This window comes from Anolis sagrei, chromosome 5, assembly GCF_037176765.1.
Source record: "Anolis sagrei isolate rAnoSag1 chromosome 5, rAnoSag1.mat, whole genome shotgun sequence".
Classification (NCBI taxonomy): Eukaryota; Metazoa; Chordata; class Lepidosauria; order Squamata; family Dactyloidae; genus Anolis; species Anolis sagrei.
Genome location: NC_090025.1, coordinates 20,405,967 through 20,427,998, shown reverse-complemented (window position 1 = coordinate 20,427,998; position 22,032 = coordinate 20,405,967). Strand labels below are relative to the sequence as shown.

Sequence of the window (22,032 nt, the reverse complement as noted above, 5' to 3'; positions counted from 1 at the left end):
TTTGCCTTAGGCTGCAACCCTGAACACAATCAGTAATAAAACTCAATTAACAAAATGAAGCGTCCTTCCAAGTAAATAATGCCCAGACTGGATTTCTAACACAACAAGGGAAGCAGCAGATTAGATATAACTACAATATATGCACACAAATAAAAACATTCTTAAAATGCTCTATGTTGAAATAAATGGACTGGGCAAACTTACCACAGAAAAGTGTTAATATTATTTGCTTTTAAGACCTCATTGTGGCTTTCACTCCTATCTTCCCACCCATCTCATGTTTCAAGGTGCTTTGTTGTTGTTGAGTACCAAAAAGCCCTTCAGACTTTCAGGCAGCTGAGGAATCATCCCACAAGACTTCATTATGGAATCACCACCACAGAGATTGCAATTTCTGCGCTCACCAATGACAGAAAGGTATGCAGCCAACGGACAACCTACCTCCTCCAGCTCTTTCCAGTTGTAGTTGCTGCTTCCAACAATCATAGCCCTCAACTCAGTTGGCTGGAACAGTTCCAGCACCTTGCCACCACACACCTTCAGGAAGCCGCTGGAGAAAGCTGTGTACCACTCATGGATGGAAATGTTGAAGATGTAATTTACATAGGCATCAACGAATTCCTGTCTGAGAGAACAGCAGACATACTCATGTTCATTTACATTGCAGGGCAAAATCAACTATGATGAGTAAGGGATGCAGATGGACAGCTACCAAGAGAAATAATGATGCTTCCAAATGATGCTTTGAAATACAGGAAGTCTCCAATTTTTCTGTAGGTTTGTTCTTAAGTTGAATTTGTTTGCAAGCCAGAACAAGTACATTTTTAAGTTGTAACACCAGCCAAATATGTATGTATGTATGTATGTGTGTGTGTGTATATATATATATATATATATAAGCTTTGGATAGCATAAGGAAGCATTAACATCCCTGTGGTGTCAAAGGCTTTCATGGATGGAATCACTGGTTTGTTGTGCGTTTTCCAGGCTGTATGGCCATGATACAGAAGCATTCTCTCCTGACATTTCACCCACATCTCTGGCAGAAATCCTCAGAGGTTGCATGATCTGTTGGAAACTAGGCAAGTGGGGTTTATATATCTGTTAACTGGCCCTGATTGTTTCCTGTCTGGAATTCCCCTGTTTTCTGAGTGTTGTTCTTTCTTTACTGTCCTGATTTTAGTGAGGGTTTTTTTTCAAAGTCGTAGCCAGATTTTATTCATTTCCATGGTTTCCTCCTCTCTGTTGAAATTGTCCACATGCTTGTAGATTTCAATGGCTTCTCTTTGGAGTCTGACATGGTGGTTGTTAGAGTGGCCAGCTAACACCTCCCAACAATGGATACCCCCAGGCAGGAAGCTGCCAGGCTTTAAAGCTGCAAGGCCATTCAATGCTAATCAAGGTTGCTAATTCCAATATTCACATTTGCCTCAAACAGACAAAGAGTTCTTTCTTCCACCCTGGACATTCCACAGATATATACACCCCACTTGCCTAGTTTCCAAAAGATCTCACAACCTCTGAGGATGCTTGCCAAAGATGTGGGTGAAATGTCATGAGAGGATGCTTCTGGAACATGGCCATACAGCCCGAAAAACTTACAACAATCCAGTGGAATAGATGCTTGTAACTCGGGACAATATGTTGGACTCTCGGTCTTTGGAGGTCTTGAAATGGAGTTTGGATAAGCATACTTTGGGTATGCTTTAGTTGTGCAATCCTGAAAGGCAGTGGATGGACTAGATGGCCATGGGACCTCTTCCTGTTGCATGATTCTATAACTTTGGGAATTGTCCAGAAAAGCAAATCTTCTGAATTCAGAAATATGCATTCCCATCTCTACCTTTCATTCAGGACATCTAAATGGCTTTGGATAATATAATACTAAAAAAATGATGGACACCATAATGGCCATATAGAATCTCCATTTTCGAAAGCAGCAGAGAAAGACACCTAAGGAGCAAGTAGTACTGACCAGCCACTTTTAGAAACAGGATGTTGAATATATTTGCCTGCTACAGTTGGCCTCTTGCTAAGTGTTAAGATTTCATAACAAACCAAATCCTGAGTGGTTACCGTTTACACAAATCGACTGCAAATATAACAGAATAAAGGATGCAGTGTGAAGCGTAAGATAACACGGCACCACTTTATTGGTTTGCATTTCCCTCTGGAGTCAGCCAAATGTCAGTGAAATAAGGAAGGCAAAGGGCAGACAACAGGACCTTTTCTTTCTTATTACCTTTCTCATAGTTCGATTGCATTTTAATATTTCGTTTCACACATTCTCCAGAGGTTGTTATACAACAACAGATATTTTCCTCCACTATGCTTTTCTTAATATTTATATCCCCCATCAAAAGAATTGAAGATGTAGTCACCTTTAGGGGATTTACATTGATGCTATTGGGCTGATTTCATAACAGTCATGTCCTCATGCGGGGACATGAGAGAAGCCTCCCACAAGGATGATAAAAACATCAAATCATCCGGGCGTCCCCTGGGCAACGTCTTTGCAGACGGCCAATTCTCTCACACCAGAAGTGACTTGCAGTTTCTCAAGTCGCTCCTGACACGACAAAAAAATAATAATGGTGAATTACCCAGATTTATTTATTTATCGTGTCATCAGCAACCATTGTTTTAGAATTCTAACAGAGCAAAACAAACACAGAGATTAAAAAGAAAAAGAAAAAAAAAACCACACAGATTTTGTAAATTTGGTATTTGGTTAAATGTCCTTTGACCAGTATCTGGCCACTTGGAGTGCCTCTGGGGTTGCCACAAGAAGGTCCTCCATCGTGCATGTGGCAGGGCTCAGGGTGCATTGCAGCAGGTGGTCAGTGGTTTGTTCTTCTCTGCACTCGCATGCCGAGGATTCCACCCTGTAGCCCCATTTCTTAAGATTGGCTCTGCATCTCGTGGTGCCAGAGCGCAATCTGTTCAGCGCCTTCCAAGTCGCCCAGTCTTCTGAGTGCCCAGGGGGGAGTCTCTCATCTGGTATCACCCATGAATTGAGGTGCTGGGTTTGGGCCTGCCACTTTTGGACTCTCGCTTGCTGGGGTGTTCCAGCGAGTGTCTCTGTAGTTCTAAGAAAACTATGTCTTGATTTAAGTCGTTGACGTGCTGGCTGATACCCAAACAGGGGATGAGCTGGAGATGTCTCTGCCTTGGTCCTTTCACTATTGGCTGCTACTTCCCGGCGGATGTCAGGTGGTGCAATACCGGCTAAGCAGTGTAATTTCTCCAGTGGTGTGGGGCGCAGACACCCCGTGATAATGCGGCATGTCTCATTAAGAGCCACATCCACTGTTTTAGTGTGATGAGATGTGTTCCACACTGGGCATGCATACTCAGCAGCAGAGTAGCATAGCGCAAGGGCAGATGTCTTCACTGTGTCTGGTTGTGATCCCCAGGTTGTGCCAGTCAGCTTTCGTATGATGTTGTTTCTAGCGCCCACTTTTTGTTTGATGTTCAGGCAGTGCTTCTTGTAAGTCAGAGCACGGTCCAAAGTGACTCCCAGGTATTTGGGTGCGCTGCAATGCTCCAGTGGGATTCCTTCCCAGGTAATCCTCAGAGCTCGGGATGCTTGTCTGTTCTTAAGGTGAAAGGCGCATGTCTGTGTTTTAGATGGATTAGGGATCAGATGGTTTTCCCTGTAATAGGCAGTGAGAGCTTCGGAGAGCTTCTGTTCTACCATCTCAAAGCTCCCTGCTTGAGCAGTAATGGCACGATCGTCAGCATAGATGAAACTCTCTGTCCCTTCTGGCAGTGGCTGGTCATTTGTGTAGATGTTGAACATGGATGGAGCGAGCACGCTCCCCTGAGGCAGGCCGTTCTTCTGTTTCCGCCATCTGCTTCTCTGGCCCTGGAACTCAACAAAAAAGCTCCTGTTTTGTAGCAGGTTTCCTATGAGGCGGGTGAGGTGGTAGTCCTTTGTGATATTATACATTTTTCTCAGGAGGAGGCGGTGATTCGCAGTATCATAGGCTGCTGACAAGTCTATGAAGACAGCTCCTGTGATGCTCCTGTGATTACCCAGATGCTCCTATAGTTCTTATTCCCAAACAAGACAGAGATACAAAACAATCAGGCTTTCCAAACCCACCTGTTGTCCTTTTGTACTGCAATTTTGTCTCCATCAGGAATGAGGCTCTTCTGCTCGGCCACACCGTAGCTTTCTCTGCATATCTGTTTTTCCCACCCAAAAGAAACAACAAAATTGCTTTATTTTCGATCTCACCATTGGAGGTTAAAATTTAGACAGGCATACATGTTATCTTTCATGCTCATTGAGAAGGCACAGAGTGGGGAAATAATAATAGTAATGATGATGATGATTATGCTGACACAAAAACACAGTATGACACAGCCAACGAGATATATATGCTGGATTTTGTATTACAAAATCACAAGTCAAACACTTTCCAAGCGTTTAGGACTGTGTGATGTATAATTATTATTATTATTATACATTATATTATATGTATTATATTAATGTTTGCTGTGATGTGTTGTTGTTGTTGTAGTTATTATTGTTATTGTTGTTGTTATTATTATTATTATTATTATTATTATTATTTCTTACCCATCTTTCCTCATGCATAGCTCAAGGTGGGTTACAGAATCATTAAAACACATAAAAATTTCAAAAACACTTTAGACACATGCATTAAAACGTATTTCTATAAAATACATAATAAATTACAGAAAATAGAGATTAAAGGGGGCATGCATTTAAAATTCACACTTAAAGAGATATAGGGAAAGGAGAAGGTATAAAATAACAAGAAAAAATATTTGTGGCTGTCACTGATGCATGCATCTAAATGAGGTTTGTGTGTGTGTGTGTGTGTTGAGAAATTGCAAGTCCCTTCTGGTGTGAGAGAATTGGCCGTCTGCAAAGACGTTGCCCAGGGGATGCCCAGATGTTTTGATGTTTTACCATCCTTGTGGGAGGCTTCTCTCATGTCCCCGCATGGGGAGCTGGAGCTGGCAGAGGGAGCTCACCCGTGCTCTCCCCAGACTCGAATCTGCAACCTGTCGGTCTTCAGTCCTCCCGGCACAAGGGTTTAACCCATTGCGCCACTGGGGGCTCCTATCTAAATGAGGTATATGTGCAGCATCCAAGTCATAATGAAAACAATGTAGCCCAGATAGATTTTTTTTTCGTAGCAGGAGTGACTTGAGAAACTGCAAGTCGCTTCTGGTGTGAGAGAATTGGCCATCTGCAAGGACGTTGCCCAGGGGATGCCAGGATGTTTTACCATCCTGTGGGAGGTTTGTCTCATGTCCCCACATGAGAAGCTAAAGCTCACAGGTGGGAGCTCACCCCAATCCCCCGATTTGAACTGCCGGTCAGCAGTCCTGCAGGCACAAGGGTTTAACCCATTGCACCACCGGGGGCTCCTTATTCAGATATATGACTTTCGCTTTTTGAAATATGTCCAATTTATTTGGCTGTGTTGGCACCTTAAAAGGACACCCCAAAGATTCCATTGTGCCTGTGTTTTGTAGAAGCCTCATCTACATGGCCTGTGTAGACTCATATAATGCAGTTTAACTGCACTGAAGTCTATACTGACCATATAACACAGTTCTAAACTCCATTATATGGCAGTGTAGACGGGGATAGAGTGTTAAGCTACGACTTTGAAAACCAAGACAAAGCCTCTGTTCTCGCTGGGCCATTTACTCTCATTCTCACCTTCCTCAGAGAGCTCTTGTGAGATAAGTATCAAGTCCTAATGTACAACCACAAAGAAAGATGAACATAAACACATATGAACTTGTCTTACTGTAAAATAGAGGCAAAATGTTTCTTCCACGTCTTCCCCGGGATAATCCAAAAGTTGCTGAAGACTCCTACAGTAGAAGGAAAAGAGATAAAAATCTAAGATGCAATTATCCTTCAAGAATGGTTTTCCAGAACCAAATTTCAGGAAGAACAGAAGAAATAATAACCTATTATATCCCACCTAAACTGAAACTAGTTATACTTAGGATGCCAGATATCTGAACAAGAGTATCAAAGGATAGGAGTGAGAATAAATTATTTGCTTCTTAAGATTTGAAAATATACAGTCAATCCTCCACATCTGCAGGTTTGACTTCTGCAGATATGATTATTTGCTGATTTAATGAAAATGTTCCCTCGAGGAATCCCTAGATCCTCCAGTGAGACTCCATGTTAAAATTCAGTTTTCTAAACCTTGTGTAGCACTGCTTTGTATTCTATGGGTTATTTTATGAATTATTTATCTGAATACAATCTTCTATACACATAATAAAAGTGAAAATATGTATGTGTGTAGTATGTATGCGTGTACGTTGCTGGGGGTCCACTTACACAGACAGGCTCCCCCTTCCACAAGTAGCTATAGCTCCACTATTTTATTCTTCCTCTCACGCAAATTCCTCCGGATAGGAAATGGATAGGAAAACACACAGCTATAAATGATTACCTTCCTTCCATGGGAGACAGCTCCTTCAAGTCTTCTAAGCAAGGCGCCACATTCAGAAGTTTCTTATAGAGCGCCAATGGAAAGTGAAGATCAACCACAGTGAAGTTGTAGATCGCCAAGCCACAAATTATGCCAATTAGATGAAACCAATTGTGCTCTACAAAACACTTTGGACGCACAAAGGGGAAAAAAGTGTTAGAAAAAGAATACGTATAGACACAGATTTCCTCACCCCATGTTCTCCATATGTATTAGACAATGGGCCATTCTGGAAATGGGTATAATAGAACCCCTAAATAACTGGAAGGGTTAGGCTAAGGTAGGGTAGAACTACTTATCTCTCTTCAGACCTGGGTCTACACCTCCAAGTTTCACCTACGTTGCTGAGTAAGCTTCCTAGTAAATCATTACTAGGGGTTCAGCACAGCTGGTAAAATCACCAGCAATGATAACATCTACCAACTGAAAGGTTACTCGTTCGAAGCCCTGGGTCAGCATAAGCTGCTGACTATCAAGCCCAGCTTACTGTTGACCTAAGCAGTTCGAAAACAGCTTGTGCTGTAATTAGAGAAATTAGGTACCGCTAAAACAAGCGGGGGAGGTATTTTACAACACCATAAAAAGAAAAAGACCAGAAAATGTAGGCAACAAAAAAGGAAGGAGGAAGTCCTGATGGCTCTTTATCATAGAGGATGGAGAGACAGCAACCTCCTGTGGCTGGATTTCGAGCACAACCTTCCAAAGGCACTGATGTCAACACAACACAATATGCTGCCTTTTTGTTTGTTCTGTCCTTGCATGTCCAAATGGCATTGAATGTTTACCATGTATGTGTACTGTGATCTGCCCTGAGTCCTCTTGGAGAGATAGGGCAGAATATAAATAAAGTGTTGTTGTTGTTATTAATTATAATTATAATACACATACACCAAATCATACTCACAGTGTCTGAAAACCACAGCAGGTTTGATTCAGGGTAGAAAGTGAACATCCCATAAATGGGATTCAGGAGCTCTTTTAGCAGCAAAAGGAAGAATTCCTTTGTGACTCCGCCAGCATCAACAGCTTCCTCGCCATCAAAGATCACCTGCCCCAATGAATAAACAATGTTACCTTAATGAAGCTTGGTAGTTTCCAAATCTGTAGTTTCCCTATATGTTGTTGGCTTTCCACTTTCAGAAGCCCTCAGCAAGTATAAAGAGAGAATCTAGAAATTGTGACCCACTTTTTATGTATTTATTTACCGCATTTGTATACCACCTTTCTCAGCCCAGAGGCAACTCAAGGCGGTTCAAGAGAATAGAAGAGAACAACAGATAGTGCTTAGAGTATTTTGCAATGGGAAATAGCTTGGATAGGTTTGGATGAAAACTATCAAAATTCCCCAAGCAACAGAACCACCAGCTAAGGATTTATAGGGATTGGTCTGAGCTTTGGGCTACAACTCTGGAGACCAAGATTCATATCCCTGCTCAGCTGAGGCCCCATCTAGACACAGAATTATAGAGTTGGAAGAGATCTCATGGGCCATTCAGTCCAACCCCCTGGCAAGAAGCAGTAAATTCACATTCAAAGCACCCCTGACAGCCATCCAGCCTCTGTTTAAAAGCCTCCAAAGAAGGAGCCACCACCACACTCTGGGGCAGAGAGTTCCACTGCTGAACAGCTCTCACAGTCAGGAAGTTCTTCCTAATGTTCACGTGGAATCTCCTTTCCTGAAGTTTGAAGCCACTGTTTTGTGTCCTAGTCTCCAGGGCAGAAGAAAACAAGCTTTCTCCCTCATTCCTATGACTTCCCCTCACATATTTATACATGGCTATCATGTCTACCCTCAGCCTTCTCTTCTGCAGGCTAAACATGCCCAGCTCTTTAAGCCACTCCTCATAGGACTTGTTCTCCAGACCCTTGATCATTTTAGTCTCCCTCCTCCTCATTTTGAACTGCATTATATGGTCAGTGTAAACTCATATAATGCAGACTGTATTGCACTGAACTGTACGATATGAGTCTGTTATAGAATCCAGTTCAATATTTGCATACAGGCTTCAACGAATATTAAGCTAAATACACAAAGGCATTATTAATAACAGGGTAAATGAGGTCCAGGCTGGCCTTGGGCGTGTCACAATCTCTCCACCTCAGAAGGTAAAGGAAAGCCCCTTCTAAACAAATCTTGCAAAGAAAATCCTGGAAAGGATTGCCTAATTTGTAAACAACTTGAAGACACACAAGAAAAAAAATAACTTTTTCAAGTTGTGGAAGTCCCCTTCTTGCCTGCCCTACACACAGGTTTAGGTCCACATGAAGGCCAGACTCATAAAAGCATTATCAGTGAGAAACAAGACACAGCTTTACCTTGAGAGGCTTTTTCAAATCAATATCAGAATGGATGCTCAGCTCCCTCAAAGCGTCACCAACCAGGTTGCTGCGACGGACGTGAAGGACTAAGAAAGGACTTCGAGCCAAAAGAGGCTCCAAAGTGAGAAGCATGAAAACATTCTGTAGATTTGCTCCACTGATGGCCACCTAAAAACACAGACAAAAACAGACAACATCAGCAAAGCATACACCCCTGACTTTTATTTTATAGACAGGGGATGGGATAAAACCTAAAAAACCTCTCTTCAAAACATTCTTTAAAGAACTAGTTATTAACCAAGTATATCCATAGTAAGATGTGAGATCAGCTTCCTCCCTGGCTTTGGAATCCTGACTTTGGAACCAGGTGTTCAGAGACTAGCTACAATTCAAAAGACAGCTGGAAATCAATGTGACTGTAACTGAAATTGCTCATGGACTCTGATTTACAGACTATGTTGTTGTTTTAATTGCTGTTTTAATTATATTTATATGTGATTGTTTTATGTTTAATGATTTAATGTTTAATTTAATCTGTTATTTTTATATTTCGATATGGCATCAAATTGTGCCAAGTTGTAAGTCGCTCTGAGTCCCCCCTTGGAGGTGGGATACGGCGGGATAGAAATACGGTAAATAAATAAATAAATAAATAAATAGTACCTTCTACTCTTCCTTGAATTTAATAATATTTTTACCAAGACAAGATGAATGCCCATTTGTCTCTGCAAAACAACTCCCACCAATAGGAACATAGAGGCTAGTGAAGCCATCCATATGTATGCAAATTTAACAGCGAAATTCTAAATCAAGATATATATTTTTCATGTAAGGAGAGACTTGAGAAACTGCAAGTCGCTTCTGGTGTGAGAGAATTGGCCGTCTGCAAGGATGTTGCCCAGGGGATGCCTGTATATTTGATGTTTTACCATCATGTGGGAAGTTTCTCTTGTGTCCATATATGGGAAGCTAGAGCTCGACAGATGGGAGATAACTCACTCCCCAGATTCGAACCACCAACTTTTCGGTCAACCAGTTCAGTCGGCGCAAGGGTTTAACCCATTGCACCACCAGGGGCTCCTTAAATCAAGATGTCTGCATGAATCTAGTAGAGTTGGGAAAATTATTATTTTAGGTGGCAATTCCTCAAAACAAATTTAGAAAACCTCAGTGCCACTACTCCAAATTCCAGAATGGCACCAAAATATTATCCTAATTATTTAGCTTTCACGTAAAAGCAATTGTGATTCCTCATGCTAATGGTATTACAGTATTGTTTACTCCATCGACTTCTAAATTTCTAATTTCTTTCTACTGTTGCCACCTTCTGGAAAATATAAATATAACAGCCTAGGGATGAAAAGATTAGTTGTTGCAGATTGGGTTTTCCTTATCCAAAACAATTGGGACCAGAAATGTTGAGAATTTTGAATTTTTCAGATTTGGGAATACCTATATTTGCATCTGTGTACATAATGAGATATCCTGAAGATAACACCCAAGTCTTAATACAAGGGAAGCAGGAGATGCAAAGAATAGGCATGAAAGCTAAATACCTGCATCTGTAGTTCTGCATCAGTCTGCAACATCTTCGTTTTGGCTTGTGCATCAAAGATGAATGGATAAGAACACAGAGTCACAGCATCCTGGAAAGAAAGAGTTCAATTTAGTGGTGGCAGCTCGAGCTTCTGCTGAAAACCACTTTGGCAAGCTCAACTGGAGTTTTTACCTGCATGATAGGTGGTCTCACTTTCTGCACAGGACAAGGAAGGCCGGTGGGGAAGGAAAGAGAAACAGAAAAAGGCTGTGAGTTTCCTATCAAGACACCATTAATTTCATTTTGATCCTACTGTTCTGACAAAGATCTCAAAGAGAAATATACTATACAGTGGATCATTGTCATGGGAGGGGTTTAGTTTCAGGACCTCACAAAAAAAACATACAAAAATACAAATACAAAAAAACCCACAGTTGATCATGACCCCATATTATTAAATGGCAGCAACATACGCATATACTCTTCATTGTTTCTGCTTTCACATTGCCACCATTTAATAATATGGCAAGTGACTTAAGCAGTAGGCTGAAACCGCAGATTCAGAGAGTCCATCATATAAATTTAGATTTTTTAAAAGTTTGTGCTCTGTGAATTTTTAATATGTTTATTTTAACTGATGTAAGCTGCCAAACTGGGGGAAAGGCACGATGATGATGACGACTGCAGTTTATATGGTCCATGGAGAGCACACTGCAGAACATCTGGATGGCATGAAGTGCACAGGGCAATACATAGCTACATCCCCATGCTATTTTCAAAAATATTAAAAATTAACTAGGTATTTTAAATTACAAAAATGTGAGTCAGAAACTGAAAGGGTTAAATGGATACAATGACTTGGCAAAAGCTGCAGTGCAATATAAGCTGGTGTGCCTGTAGCTTAGGAGCCCTCAGTGTCAGCAGCCCTCAGTCTGTGAGAGGTCTCTGTGGAAGAAGGGCCTCAGTGTGTTAGTAGGCTTCAGTATAAGAAGGCCTCAGTGTTAATTTGCCTCAGTGGGAGAAAGGCCTCAGTCTGAGAGAGCCCTCAGTCTCAGGTAGGCCTCAGTGGGAGAAAGGCCTCAATGCGAGGTAGGCCTCAGTGTTAGTAGGCCTCAGTATAGGAAGCTTCAGTGAGAGAAGACCCAGGCTGAAGGCCATTGTCAGAGGAAGCTCCAGTGTGAAAATTGATGTGTGTAAAAAGCTACTGTGTGAAGCTCCAGTGCAACTTCGGTGTGAGAAGAGGCTCTGTGACAGGGAAGCTGTTTATCTGCATGACAAAGAAGCCCAGCGTGGAAGCAAAGAAGGAAGTATAAAGAACTATATTTGTGTTATGGAAACCTTGTTCTTGTAAATAGTACAACCATATTATTTTGCTATAAAGAAAAGCCTCCTATGGAAGAGTTAATGTTGGTCTGTGTGTTTTTGTTCTTTTCTAAGGGGCTTGGGGGATGGGGGTAGGGCCTCAAGATGTTATCTTGGATTAGTCCTGAAAGAACGTCTGGACACCCACCCCAGAAAGTGTGTGCTACTGGTGCTGGGTCACACTGCTGCTGATAAGTTATTCTGTTGTACATTTATGAGGAGGGTCTTTTGTTAATAAGCCCACTCGGCCAACAGCTATTACCTTCTCTATTTTGTTAAATAAAATATCTTACCATTCCAGCTTGATGTAAGAACCACATTAGATAGTCTTCCTGAATATCCACCAGATTGGAAATTTCTGGGATGTAAAACTTGTCATATTCTACATGCCTAGCTTTCTGATTGACCTGATTTGAAAAAAAGAAAAAGAAGGCAGTGAACATTTTCATGCTACGGTTCTGCATAAAAACCATACATATACTTGGTGAAAACACAAGCTTAGGAAATTACAGCTCAGAGAAAGACAAAGTCATAGCAATTGAATGGCTGAAAAACACACATCCTCTACTAATAATGAGGACAAATGTATAGCAAAGGAAGCAACAGAATGTTATATTTGCATGCAGGCTTCTACGAGTATTAAGCTAAATACACAAAGGCTTGAGCCTTACCATATTGTAGCAACACACCACCCTGAATACATTTTATTTAATCAGTGTCAAACCTGATTTCCAGCTGAATGAATGACTATTAGAGAGTACAAGGAATTTCGAGATCAGGCTATAAAAATAGCACCTGAAATGCTGGAGAGTTGGCCAAATTTACTGGATGGGTTCATAGGTTCATAACTTGATTCACTTGATTTAGGTTCTTAGGTACATTACAAAATTAAAGTATATAATAAGCTCCTCCAAATCTGTGGGGGATATATTTCTGGCCAGAATGTAGTTACATGAAATTGTGGATATAACAAAACATCACTGAATTACTTTACTTCTAATTCCAGCATGCCAAAGAATTGTGTTGGAGGATATAGTGATTCCTGGAGAGATATTTTCACTAGAAAAATGCTCAACACAACTCTGGTAATTTTTGGTGATGTATATAATAAAATCACCTAGTTATTCTAGCAATTTTCTAGAGAGACCACTTTCCCCACGGGCAATAATAAGTGCAATTGTGGATATGGATCTTGGGATCTTACTGCACTCAGTATACAGGCAGTCTCCAAATTATAAAGAAGATAGATTCTGTAGGTTTGTTCTTAAGTTGAATTTGTTTTTAAGTCAGAACAGGTACTTTTTAAAGTCAGATATGTGTGTGCACGCGCATGTGTGTGGGCATGCACTTTGGATAGCACTGAGAAGGATTAACACCCCTGTGGTGTTAGTTTTGTTGTCTGTGGCCTGTTCAGAAGATTTCACCTCTCTGTCCCTGTAAGAATTGGATTTTGAAAAATTTCGCTTGTTGTGGAAACAGGGATTGGTATCAAACCTTCAGTGAAGACACATTTCCCCATGATAACTCTTTCCTGAGTGAATCTACCCTTCTGAGGGGGGTAGATTTCTCTCACTTCCTGTTGTTTCATCCTCATTCTTAACTATGAGTCATTTGTAAGCTGGATGTTTGTAACTCAGGGACTGCCTGAACTGCCTGTGCATCTCATTGGATTCTTCATATACAGATCTCACTCCAAATATGAATGTCCAACAGATAAATGACAAGAGGACAGAGAGGCAGCCACATCAAAAGGGACACGGCAGTACAAAATTTGAAAAAGCGTGGAGGGAGATTACAACTAGCCCATTTAGCAGCCATGTTGCTTGAGGGATTCTGGGGACTGCCATCCAGAGAAGTGACTGTGCCACAACCTGACATCAAATACAAATTTTGAAAATTGTGCAGGACAACACACACTTGCATGCACTGAGTAGTCTTCTTACTTTATGAAGTTTCTCCAGAAGTTTCAGTGCAGCTGTGATGTAACTACTGTACAAGACAGGGATCAATAATGTTTTTCTTCCATTCAGAAGGTAAACCACAGCCCCTTTATAGAGATCCACCAGCCTCAAGAAGTATCCGGGGCATATCTGAGACCACCAGTTATCTAAGCAGATGACAGAAAAAATATATACTATTAGCTTCAGTACCACATTGAAGGACATTTTATACAGTTTGCATATTCCATATCCAAAACGCTTGGAATCAGAAGTTTTTTGGACCTCAGGTTGTGGAATACCTGCAATTAATAATATAATAATATATTTTTTTATTTATATTCTGCTTTTCTCCCAGAAAGGGACCCAAAGAGACTTCCAACAAATTAAATACAGTACAAAGCATGGTATAAAGTGTCCCCCTTTTGACTTCAGGTATTTTAGTATGGCAGATAAACTCCTTTGTGCATTCTCAGCCACATAAACTCCATGTGTTTTTCTGCTGCTGGAAGAGTGGAGGACTACCCCCAGATATTTGAAACATGGGACTTGCTCAATTTTGTTTCCATCTATACTCCAGTGGTGAAGCCCTATGTTGTGATCTGGTCATTGACCGTAATAAACCTTACTTACTTACAGTACAAAGCATATTAAATACAGTAGAGTCTCGCTTATCCGACCTTCACTCATCCAACGTTCTGATTTATCCAATGCAGTCTGCTTCTCACCCGGATCCACAGATGTTTCAATACATTGCAATGTTTTGGTGTGAAATTCGTAAATACAATAATTACTACGTAACATTATCGTGTATTGAACTGCTTTTACTGTCAATTTGTTGCAAAACATGATGTTTTGGTGCTTAATTTGTAAAATCATAACATAATTTGAGTTAACAGGCTTTTCCTTAATCCCTCCTTATTATCCAACATTTTCGCTTATCCAATGTTCTGCTGGCCTGTTTATGTTGGATAAGCAAGACTCTACTGTATGTACGTAATAAGATATCTCAGAGATGTGACCCAAGTCATTTATATGCCATATAGACCTTATACACATAATCTGAAGGTAATTTTATATAGTGTTTTAAAATATTTTTGTGTATGAAATGATGTTTGTGTACACTGAATCATCAGAAGGAGCCACAGGAAGGAAAAATACAATTTCCTTAAACAGACAATGAGAAGTTTCAGGAAATTTGACAAAACTTTCGTGATTGCTTTGGAGACTGGTGGATCTCTCTGGGGACTCTCTGTGGAGAAGGAAAGGAAAGAAGGCATCTGGACTTATTTTTAGAAAGTCAAGAAATAGTAATACAATTGGAAACATTGTCAAGATGAATGCAATGAAATCTGGATGCAGCTGAACCCCGCATTTAATATTCCCCACTCCTTTCTGATCTGCTAAGCAAAGCAGACTTTGCCTTTTTCCCTGCAAAATATCAGGTCAGTTACTAAACATGCCAATACATCTGAGTTAGGGTGTAATGGCTCCTGATTTTAAAAATCCATATGTATGAAAATTTTACAGAGAAATTCTAATCAAGATTTTTTTTTTCCATTTCAGGAGTAATTTGAGAAACTGCAAGTCGCTTCTGGTGTGAGAGAATTGGCTGTCTGCAAAGACATTGCCCAGGGGACACCTGGATGTTTTATCATCCTGTGGAAAGCTTCTCTCATGTCCCTGCATGAGAAGCTGGAGCTGACAGATGGGAGCTCCCCCTGCTCCCCCAATTGGAACTGCTGAAATTTCTGGTCAGCAGTCCTGCTGGCACAAGGGTTTAACCCATTGTGTCACCAGGGGCACCTGATGCTGTGGCTAAAGCACAGGAAAGAAGAAGCAATCATTAAGAAGTTTCATCTCCATGTAAAAACATTTCCTTCACCCTTTTGACAGGGTCTTTACCACCCATGCTGGTAAAGAGATTTAAGAGAAAGATTTGGCAGATAGTCAATGCTCTAGACTAGGTAGAAAAATGTTCCAGTATTTGAAACAGCTGATATGTGTGAATAATTTCCTTCTTAAAGGTATGTAGGACAGCAGAAACTTTTTTTTTAACTGCAAGAGCGTCTTGTACCTAAAACTTTACTGGGGTTCCTGTCCAGGCGCAATATGGCCATTGCCAATGGAAGTGTCAAGGTGACATAGTTCTTTGAATCTTGAAATGGTGGGAATTCTGGCAGAATCAGATAAATTCTCATGGCTTCAACATCTGGTGGGGAGCTGGGCAGCTGTGGGATCAAAAAGCTTTCAAAACTCTTCGAGATCTAGGAAGAGGGAAAAGAAGAAGAAGAAAAATGAGGTTCAGACCACAGGTTTTTTTTTCCAACTCAGTTTTGGCACCAGGAAAACAAACCAAGTTGGATAAACCATGTGAAGGACTATGTCAGCATGACTCCAATTTAAAAGTCAGTACCCTCCAATTTAAAAGTCAGTAACCGCTGAGTTGCTGAACTTGGTGGCTGAAAAGTTGGTGGTTTGAATCCACAGGGCGGGGGTGAGCTCCCAATGATAGCCCCAGTTTATGCCAACCTAGCAGTTTGAAAATGCCAACCTAGCAGTTTGAAAAATGTGAGTAGATCAATAGGTACCGCTTCGGCAGGAAGGTAATGGCGCTCCATGCAGTCATGCCGGCCATATGATCTAGGAGGTGTCTACGGACAACGCTGGCTCTTCAGCTTAGAAATAGAGATGAGCACCAACCCCCAGAGTCGGACTCAACTAAACTTAATGTCAAGGGGAAACCTTTACCCTCTATTTTATAAGCCCCTTTCACATCAATATATTGGCTTACTTGATAATCAAGCCGGAGCCTGGTTTCTAAAAACTCAAGCATCTAACTTCATAGCAACAAGATAATAGAGCAGACAGATTTCAGGCACATATTGGAGGCACATAGTAATGTTGTGGGCGAAACACATTTCTCCCTTTACACACAGACAGTGGGGGCAGAGAACATATGCATTTTTGCCAATAGCAATCCTGCAGACAGTTTAATTTGCAACAGTTGAGAAGGTGTGGCTTCAAAGATCTGCTGTGGCCTCCCCCAACCAAGTGCCATGCAGATGTGTGACTATAACTCCCATCATTCCCAAACAGCAGAAAACGATAGTTGTTTCAGTGCTTAACCCTTGAGAGTCATACCTGTTCAAGCAAGATAGCATGCTGAGATGTCATTAGTTTATCAAACATCATTCTGGTGGAATCCAAGTCGATCCCTGGAATTTTGGGACTAGTTTTAAAATGTTCATCTATTCTAAAAAAAAAAAAGATTAAAAATGAGTGGTGTCTAAGGTACAACACATTCATAATTTATTTAGTGTTTATATTTCAGTTTTGTCTTTCTTCCAAAGCACTCAACATCTATATAAATAAAAATGTAATGTTCGTTTGTGGGATTAACAGAACTCAAAAACCACTGGACGAATTGACACCAAATTTGGACACAAGACACCTAACAACCCAATGTATGTTCTTCACTCAAAAAAATTGATTTTGTCATTTGGGAGTTGTAGTTGCTGGGATTTATAGTTCACCTGCAATCAAAGAGCATTCTCAACCCCACCAACGATGGAATTGAACCAAACTTGGCACACAGTTCTCCCATGACCAACAGAAAATACTGGAAGAGTTTGGTGGGCAGTGTCCTTTGGTTTTGGAGTTGTAATTCACCTACATCCAGAGATCACTGTGGACTCAAACAATGATGGATCTGGACCAAACTCTACACGAATACTCAATATGCCCAAATGTGAACACTGGTGGAGTTTGGGGAAAATAGAATCTTGACATTTGGGAGTTGTAGTTGTTGGGATTTATAGTTCACCTACAATCACAGAGCATTCTGAACCCCACCAACGATAGAATTGGGCCAAGCCTCCCACACAGAACCCCCACGACCACCAGAGTGGGCCACAGCAACGCGTGGCAGGGGACGGCTAGTTACATATAAGATTCTTCTCCCGGTTTTTATCTGCAACATCGTTTTGTGAGCTAAGTAAGATTGAAACACAATGACAAGTTAACCCCCCCCCCCCCCCCCAATTGCTATTGTTGGCAAAATGGGGATTTGAGCCTAAGTCTCTTCAGTCCTAGGACACCATCTGACTTACAAAATAGCAAGTGTACATTTTGAGCTCCTTAGCCTAAAGGCACTTGGAACAGTCTGGGTATAAATGATTTTCTATGTATTTATTTACTTTATTTCTACCTTCTCAGACCCAAGGTGGCTTACATATATAGGCAACAATTCAATGCCAAAACGCACATAATAAAAGCATATATGGTAAAACAAAAATTAAAAACAAATAAAACCTTAAAACCAATTATTTAAAATCATGCAATCCAATATTGTAGTCTGCGGCCATTTCAATTTTCAATACACTATTTCATCTTTTCTTATTACACTGATAGATTACTCAATGAATGCTTGGTCGCACATCCACATCTTTAGCTTTTTCCTAAAGGGAGGGATCTGATCTAATTTCACTCAGGAAGGAGTTCCATAGCTGAGGGGTGGCCACTGACAAGGCCCTGACTCTCACCACACCAACCGCACCTGCGAAGGAGGCGGGATCGAGAGCAGGGCCTCCCTAGAATGTCTTAACCTCCTTGCTGGCTCATAAAGAGAGATACATTCAGACAGGTAAACTGGGCCGGAACTGTTTAGGGCTTTATAGGCTAAAGCCAGCACTTTGAACTGTGCTTGGTAGCTGTCCCAATTTGCCCTTCAAAACCAGCCTTAATACAATGTGGAAAGTAAAAGAAAAATGCTTTCCTTCAGCAAACACAAAGGATCATCAAAAGCAGTTGAAAAATGCAAACAAAAGCAAGGAAGTCTTAAGGCAGACACAAAATTAAAGTCTCTTATAAAGTCCTAAAGAAACAGCAGTCTTACATCAGACAATGGGCAATGATCACTAAAACCTCAGAAGCGGACTTGAAGCAGTTTCCATTGGAGTGAAAACATCAGCATCAGAGTCGTTATTACCAGCAAAAGCTGACCGCTCCTGCTTGTGATTTATAGCTCTGAATTACCCACACAGGAGGTGCTAGGGTGTCTCCCAATTAGCTCAGCGTTTCTAGCAGCTATTCTAGATGAACACCACCTGTGCTCTCTCCTTTCACCTCTCCAGAAATGTGGGCACTTGCAAGCCCTCATAATCTGATTCCTTGGAGCCCCCGGTGGTGCAGTGGGTTAAACCCCTGTGGCGGCAGGACTGAAGACCGACAGGTCGCAGGTTCGAATCTGGGGAGAGGTGGATGAGCTCCCTCTATCAACTCCAGCTCCTCATGCGGGGACATGAGAGAAGCCTCCCACAAGGATGATAAAAACATAAAATCATCCGAGCGTCCCCTGGGCAACGTCCTTGCAGATGGCCAATTCTCTCACACGAGAAGCAACTTGCAGTTTCTCAAATCGCTCCTGACATGACAAAAAAAAATCTGATTCCTCTTCCTATTCTTGAGTACTTCCCTGCTCCCCTTCCTCTTCTGAAGAAGAGAAATCCACTGGCAGCGAGTGGAACTAATGTAGCAAGGGAGTTGTTTGCTCCCTGTACCCTGCTCCAGTGAGAAATCTGGCTGCTGCCCGATGGACTACTTGAAATGATGGGAATAATTTGATAGAGACATCAAAGGTAACTTAAAAGAACTTGTTCTGAATGGAACAAGAGTCCCTGGTCAAAAATCTAAGAATAATTTAAGGCCACCAAAGAGTTTGCTTGAACTCATCCAAGCACAACTTTGCACATCAATGGTACAATGCAAATAAATTATAAGAATAAGAAGATACTAGGTTCCTCCTTGCACAACATCCCTTAAAGAACCCGTACTTTTCGTCCTGATCAGAGCAGACTCGCTGAATCAATGGGATTTCCCTATATTTTGGTTCAACATTAATTAATTGACTGAATGGGTCTAATCCAGGCATAGGCAAAGTTCAGCCCTCTCGGCTGTTAGGAATTGTGGCAGTTGAAGTCCAAAACATCTGGAGGGCTGAACTTTGCCAATACCTGTTTGCCCATACCAGCCCCACACTGCATAAGTCACTAGGACAATTCTGGCCACATCCTAGCTAGCTTGGTTAACTTCAACAACAGCACATCTACTCTTGGAGAAGGGTTTTGATCACATATCTTTCCCAGTTTTCAGCGAAAGCTCATTGGATAGACAAAGAGCTAAACATAGAACGCAGTGGCATAACTACCATTGCCATAACAACTTAAGACAATGCAGCAAGGAAGGCTCTTCCACGCTCTCTGTCTCCTGGAGCCTCATGTCAAGTGATCCTTGAGCACAGAATCAATCCTGACAGCCTGTAAGTTCAGCCAGGGAGGAGCTTCCTCTAATACCAGCATCAGCTGTCAGAAGCCTTATATAAGACACTCGACTGAGCCACTGTCCTTTCTTCACTCCACACACATTTGATCCTAGGCTGAGAGATTTTTTTAAAATATAACATTCACTCCTATTTAACAGGATGTGTGGAGGCGTTGTTCCTGATGGACTGGGTCCCATCTTTTCTTATTATCCGCCTCCACCTTCCTTTGCCAGGAAGCCACAGATCAAATTGGCCATCCTCACCAATCCAAACCAAACTAGCCCTCAATGAGCAGAGAATTCTGTCATTGACATCGACTCAACCAACATTCACAATCCTAGAAAATATGGAGAAATAATGATTTGAGATTTACTGGCTTAAAGCCACTTACTTCTTTTCTAAGAAGCTTCCATTCCAGCAGGCAGCTGAGGATAGGATCTGGACGACCTCACTGCTTAGAGACAAGACAGGCAAAATGGTTATGAGACACTAGCACATGTATTCCACTTAATGTTTACATTTTTCTTTCCCAAATAAATTCAGCTCTTCTTGTTATTAGACTGAGATTGGAAATATTACTTGGACTAGAATTCCTAGGACACCTCAAGTATATCTTGTTAATTTGAACCTCACTGCAGATTCCTGAAATATTTCTAAAAGTTTTTTGACACCCAAGATAGTATCTCTGACTGTATGTGTCAAAAACTAATAAAGCAACCCAGACTGTACAGCCTGCCTAAGTTAATAACTTTATTCTTATCCTCTGCCACCCTCAAAGGGGACTCAGTTATATGCACATACAACATATTATATTATTAGCATAGCACAATATTAGTATTATATATTACTATATTGTATTATACCACTATACTGCAATATTATTAGTAACATTACATGTAATATAAAATATATAATTATTATATTATTATAGTGTATTATTAGTATTATATTGTATTACTAGCCGTCCCCTGCCACGTGTTGCTGTGGCCTAGTCTAGTGATCTGGAAAATAAAGGAATGAGAAAGTGTTGGTTTGTAATATATGTAATTTCTTTATGCTTGTGGGTAAACAGTATTTCTTGTTGTTTCTTTGTCAGTGTTGATGTGAGAGTTGGACTGGATGGGTTGCCTAATCTCCCTGGGGAGGTTGTTCCAAAGTTGGGGGGCCACCACCAAGAAGGCCAGCTCCCTCCTCCCCACCAGCCATGCCTGTGATGGTGGTGGAAGCAAGAGGAGGGCCTCCCCAGTTGATTTTAGAGCCCACGCTAATAGGGGAAGATGCAATCACAAAGATAGACAGGGCCCAAATCATTTAGGGCTTTGTAGGTCATAACCTGCACCTTGAATTGTGACCGGAAATTTATCAGCAGCCAGTGGAGCTGCTTTAATAGGGGCGTCATGATTGCTCCAGTTGGAAGCCTGGCTGTCAATCTTTCCACCAGTTGTAATTTCTGGGCCATCTTCAAAGACAGCCCGACATAGAATGTGTTGCAATAATCCAATCTGGATTTTACCAAGGCATGGACCACCATGGCCAAGTCAGGCTCCTCAAGTTACGGTAGTAGCTGGCGCATAAACTTCAACTGTGCAAAAACCTTCCTCGTCAGCACTGAATCCAGGAGGACCCCCAGACTACGGACATGTGTCCTCAGGGGGAGTTTAACCCCATCGAGCACAGGTTTCCACTCTATACCCCGATCAGTCTTGCGACTGAACAGGAGGACCTCTGTCTTGTCTGGATTAAGCTTCAGCTTGTTAGCCCTCATCCAGTACATCACAGCTGCCAGGCACTGGTCCAGGATCTGGTGGGCTTCCTTGGAATTCGGTGGAAAGGAGTAGTAGAGTGTCATCTGCATAAATGGCACAGAACTCCAAAATTCTAGATGACCTCACCCAGCAATTTCATTTAGATGTGAAAAAGCATGGGAGATATTTGCAACATATATATTTTAATGTACACATCTGGCATGTGTGGAGTCTACCACTCACAAATACTTTTTTAAAAAGAACCCCTATGTTTTTTAGTCCAGCTGAGGAAGAAGTGATAAACTGC

The 22,032-nt window shown here is 41.3% G+C and overlaps 1 protein-coding gene across 2 annotated transcripts in view; it reads right to left on the bottom strand.

Moving 5' to 3' along the window:
• HERC3 (HECT and RLD domain containing E3 ubiquitin protein ligase 3) overlaps positions 1–22,032 on the bottom strand; it is a 62,677-nt gene that overhangs the window by 5,543 nt on the left and 35,102 nt on the right. The window contains exons 11-23 of one of the 2 annotated variants that reach the window (XM_060779249.2): positions 20,372–20,434; positions 16,803–16,914; positions 15,736–15,925; positions 13,665–13,828; positions 12,015–12,128; positions 10,552–10,575; positions 10,379–10,468; positions 8,820–8,990; positions 7,408–7,551; positions 6,465–6,631; positions 5,799–5,865; positions 4,109–4,191; positions 442–625 (exon numbers count right to left, since the gene is read on the bottom strand). In XM_060779249.2, the coding sequence (XP_060635232.2) occupies positions 442–625; positions 4,109–4,191; positions 5,799–5,865; positions 6,465–6,631; positions 7,408–7,551; positions 8,820–8,990; positions 10,379–10,468; positions 10,552–10,575; positions 12,015–12,128; positions 13,665–13,828; positions 15,736–15,925; positions 16,803–16,914; positions 20,372–20,434 (1,573 nt within the window). The remainder of the gene's footprint in view (positions 1–441; positions 626–4,108; positions 4,192–5,798; positions 5,866–6,464; positions 6,632–7,407; positions 7,552–8,819; positions 8,991–10,378; positions 10,469–10,551; positions 10,576–12,014; positions 12,129–13,664; positions 13,829–15,735; positions 15,926–16,802; positions 16,915–20,371; positions 20,435–22,032) is intronic. The other variant, XM_060779250.2, reaches the window with a different exon arrangement.